General features: G+C 35.3%; 2 protein-coding genes across 2 annotated transcripts in view; one reads left to right on the top strand and one right to left on the bottom strand.

Moving 5' to 3' along the window:
* LOC125037436 (two pore channel protein 1-like) overlaps positions 1 to 1,616 on the bottom strand; it is a 22,305-nt gene extending 20,689 nt beyond the window's left edge. Inside the window, exon 1 of the mRNA XM_047630578.1 lies at positions 1,459 to 1,616. Within this exon, the coding sequence (XP_047486534.1) occupies positions 1,459 to 1,486 (28 nt within the window). The 5' untranslated portion in view covers positions 1,487 to 1,616. The remainder of the gene's footprint in view (positions 1 to 1,458) is intronic.
* Positions 1,617 to 4,970: 3,354 nt separating this feature from the next.
* LOC125037370 (U11/U12 small nuclear ribonucleoprotein 35 kDa protein-like) overlaps positions 4,971 to 5,000 on the top strand; it is an 8,471-nt gene continuing 8,441 nt past the window's right edge. The window contains exon 1 of the mRNA XM_047630477.1: positions 4,971 to 5,000. This exon is cut by the window's right edge and continues 151 nt beyond it. The gene's annotated coding sequence lies outside the window, so the exon portion shown is untranslated.

The following is a 5,000-nucleotide window of genomic DNA, read 5'->3' as shown; positions in this document are numbered from 1 at the left end:
GAGAGAGAGAGAGAGAGAGAGAGAGAGAGAGAGGGGGGGAGAGGGAGAGATCATGGTCATGAAAAAGAGAAAGTATTAATATGCAGGGAGGTCTCGATACGCTTATCAAAACTTGATAAAGAACAATAGAATTTCAAAGGTACTTAAAGGTTAAACCAAATTATTTATCCATACACAATACAAACACAGACCGTGCGTACTCACACTTATCTGATATTTAACCTTATATGAAATATGTATAGATCCAGGTGCTAGGGAGTGTGCGTAAATTTGAAGAAATAACTGATATCGACAACTAAACACATATACTGTAGAACTAAATAATCTAATATCAAATTGCAATGAAAGTACGACTGATTGAAGATGTATATCTAATCTCAAACTTTTGACCGTGTACAGAGACATAACACGATTTTTCCTGACAAAACGTGTTATCCATATTAAGATTAAGATCATGATAGCACCCTGATGAGGACTATTCGTAGATTTACATATATCCACGTTTAGAAAGAAGATAATCTTTGTGCCTCGTGGTAAGTCTTTATCTCTTTGGCATTCGATTAAGTAAAGTCATCTTATCGCTCTTTGCATTATATCAATACCGTCATGTTGTCTTGGCCTACTTAGGCATGTTAAGACGATACCTTCGTGGGTGGAGTAATAAACACGATTACGAATGGTTAACAAGACCATAATATAGACTCCCATTCTAATAACAAACCTTTACGATTGTGGGGGGGGGGGGGGGGAGAGTAGAATAGTTTTCCCTATGATTACGATATCTGATTCGGAATACTCGTACATATCCCATAAGAACAAGCAATCGAGAAACCCTTTCGCAAATATCTCAGCGGGCAAAACTGGAGCGCACGCGAGGTAAACGAGACACGCTTGACGCTGGTGGGCTATTTTGCTTGGATTAAGTAGGTCTCATGCGCTACTTACTGCCCAGGAAAAGTGACAATAGATTTCTTTTTTTCTTTTTTCTTTTTCTTAGCTTCACCGTTATGTTTGGGGTTTATTATATATTTCGTTTCGTTTGATGTTATCTGGTGTACTGAAATAGGATTCTGTACTGGCGATGTAGTTGGTTAAAATGTCATATTTATTCAATAGTTTTCTGTTCTGTTGAATCTATAATATTCCATTCCTTTTACGGTATACTTAGTTTAGGATATGGTGCTATTTTTGTGATATAAACAAATAAAACAGCTATACTGTTTCAGGTGTACTTCCAGAACATTTTGCTTGTTCATGTGCAACAATTTACGTGCCACTTCTTGTATGACTTTACTAGATCAACAAGATATCCATTGCTATTATTGTGACGGGATGCAATTATAGATTCCATTCCTAATCTGCAACATCAAAACTATATACACACACTCACCTTACAAGAAATACTTTGTTTAGAAACACGCAGAATGATCATAAATATGGAGTACAAGCAACCTTTACCTTCAGTCAAGATCAACTCTGTCTCCATGGGAGGAATCCACACCCACGTCGTCTTGTTCTTTTTTAACGGTTACACACGCCGTCACACACCGTAATGTAAACAACGAGCACGGAACACTAATGGCTCTATCTAAGCCTACATGAACAAAATCCTGGACGGTGAACAAGGCTGGACTAACAGAGATGTAGGTAAGTGTGTGCACCCCACTCCCCGCCACAACCTTGGGACTTGCGGTTACAGATAACTTCATGTGCACTGGCCACTCAGTCTCTCGATTATGTAATATGATAATGAAGCTTCTAATGCTGACCGGAATATATAGGTCACAGTTCAATTAGAATGATGCAGCGTGTGAACTGTACTACTGTGAGAATTTTGGGAATAGGTGTGATTGTGTATGTTTATGGATGTATGTTAGAATGTGGAGCTTCGTCATCTGCCATAGTTGTTACACATTAATCACTTAGGCTAAATTCTAAAAAAGAAAAAAAAGAAAAAAAAAATGGTCCCAAGAATTAATTTGTTCTCGAGTACCTGTCCTGAACTACTCTTCGGTCAAGCCTTGTTCGATCTGCCTAATTAACTAGGGATAATTCCAATGCGATGTAATGCGGTGGCCCAGTCTGCAGGTAATGTTCTTGCAGAAGCAAACACCCTCACCATGACTCAGTACACAGTAAAACGTGTATCTCTGTATATGTACATGAGTTTCATATATGTATGTATGCATGTATGAATGTATATACGTATATCTAGGGCTTTCTGAAGCATTTCCGAAACCCCTAACACTTTGATACACATTACTGGAACCTGTTGAATTTTTTTTCGGTTTGTATCAAATTGTACGCGTCTACCTTGATACAATTTGATACACTCCGGCCATCCAATCAGAGCACGCTGTTATTTCAGATATAGATCACGCAGTCTGAGATAAGGATTATATTTTCATTATTTACGAATCGCATCGTGAGTTTCTTGACAGAAAATTATATTCTAAAGGTGCATAAACTATTTCTGTGCCTTTTTAACAGTAAATCAAATACATGTTCACGCGATATGGATAAAATTTGAAGTCAGTCAAGGCGGTCGCTGGAACAATACGGTAAGATTTTCCAACGCAAGTCATATGGCATACTATTGACTGCGGTGGGATGAATGTCTTCAAAATCATTATGTACCTATGTGATATAATCTTACAGGCTTAAACATATCAAAGAAAAGGTTGAATATGCATACATGCATGTATGTATGTATGTATGCATGTATGTATATATGTATGTATGTATGTATGTATGTATGCATATTCGCATGTATGTATGTATGTATGTATGTATGCATATACGTATGTATGTATGTATGTATGGATTGATGTATGCATATACACATGTATGTATGTTTGTATGCATATACGCATGTATGTATGTATGTGTGTATGTATAATGTATATAGGTTTCATTATAGATGTATCCTAGTTCTTGATAGTGCCATATGCACAAATAATATTTAGAAACTTCATTGGTAGTTTTAAAATAAATGTCAACTTTAAAACTGACATGTGTAAATGATAGTGTCAATGTCAGATAATAAAGAAGTTCTAAAAGGACGAAAGGATCATTTGATGACGGAAAGTGAAAACGGAGGAATTATTATCAACAAATATACATACGAAAATGTGATATTAAACATAGGTAATAATAGTGAACATTGATTTTTATAAAGCAAGGGCATCCAGTTAGATAATGTAATTACTAGTGATGGTCTCCATTTCCGAAAAAAAGAAAAAAATTGACCCGTAGAAATGTGCCAATAGATACGAAAGTGAATTGCTAAGAAATTCGTGTTTTGAAGTGATTAGAGGTTCTGGAAATAGTGTCTTATCGTGGAATCATGATTTTTTTTTAAGCATATTAATGAAAAATCAAAATGATTTAATATCAGTCAAAGGATATAAGGAATTATTTCAAATTATGTATAACTAGAAGCAATATTTTTTTTGTGGATACGTAATTAGCAGTGACAGATATACTGGAGGTCAGCTAGCTTGGGAAATGCACCCTCTCTCTAGATTTTCAGTTAATAAAACTGTTGTAAATGTGAAGAAACATAAATTACCCTAATCATTAAAAGAAACAATGAAGTTATAAAAGAAACAATGATTATAGTTTGGATTTATATCGTTATTAATATGATTAAAAAGTATATACATTTTCTCCTCATGCTCCCCTGTCAAAACCCACATCGCAAATCTATATGGCATCTTCTAGATCAGAAAATGGGAGAAAGGTGGAGAGAATTAACAATCGGGGCCGGCTATAGCTATTTGGCGTCAGAGCCGAGAATACACTTTAAATTAAGATTTGCAAAGTAAATCAGCTAATAGGCTCACCACATAATGTCCATCTAATTTATAACTGATGTGGCAGACTGACAGCACCCCACTGCAGAAGATGAGGTTCTTTTGTTATTATTTTTTAAAGATTTATTTAGTTGATACCTGTTAGGCGCCTCTCTAGATGGTGACTTATCATGGAGTGATGAGATTTTTGGGGAATAGATAGATGAAAACCAAAATATTTTGATGTCAGTCAAAGAAGACAGGCATTTAGTTAATATTAATTAATTTATTCATTTTAGGGAAAGAACCAATAAAATTTTCGGCTGGTTATCAGGGAGGGGGCATGTTTACTGGCAACCCCCTATATGACATATATTTAAGCTGGCAAAATAGAAAATACCCGAGAAACATGTTCGTAGATTGCAACGGAGACAGAGCTTCTGCATCTTGCATGAGATAACGTTTGGCTCAAAGCAGCGGTTGCCAATGTCAGTCACTGCAATGGTGCTGTACGGAAGATATATGAGTTTAACGATTTTTTTTTTTTTTTTTTTATAAATCTTATAATACTATATTGTGGGGTATGTGAGCGATAGACTAGATTAAAAAATACACTTATTCCTAAGTTTGAAATCTTTTTGAAAGTTTTTCTTTCATTCTGTTTATTGATTACCCACGATATTATTTACCTGCCCATTCCCGTCTTCTAGGCTCCCCTCATGTCACATTTCCTGTTATCTATCTGCTTTCACATATAGGTTTTTAGGTGTGGCTGAATTTTCCGTTTCCTTAGCAACGCGTCCTTAGCAACGGGAGTTTACAGTATTGTTTTTTTTCTTTACAAAAGGTTATATCATATGTTGCTATGATTAAAATTATATAGACCTTCTAAAATGTATTTTTTCTAGAAAGGGAAATAAATTATTTGTAGCAAACACTGATGTCTTTCTTGTAAGAGCAGTGATAGCAAAATATTTTTTGCTAGTGATATCGTATATAAAATGAGGACTTCATTAAGATAAAGTAAAATTATGTTGTAGAAGACTCACTAGACTTCAGCATTATTTGCAGAACTATTTAAAAGATTTCGATTAACTATTCATCGACAAAGCATTTGCACCAATGATAAACATCTACACACAACATCCCTGATATATTGTTTTGTGTTCAGTCGACACGCCGATCGGTCCCGAGGAGGTTGTGCGT

The sequence above is a fragment of the Penaeus chinensis genome, chromosome 23, assembly GCF_019202785.1.
Source record: "Penaeus chinensis breed Huanghai No. 1 chromosome 23, ASM1920278v2, whole genome shotgun sequence".
NCBI classification, from domain to species: domain Eukaryota; kingdom Metazoa; phylum Arthropoda; class Malacostraca; order Decapoda; family Penaeidae; genus Penaeus; species Penaeus chinensis.
Note: the sequence above shows the minus strand (reverse complement) of the source record. Positions and strands in the feature narration are given on the sequence as shown.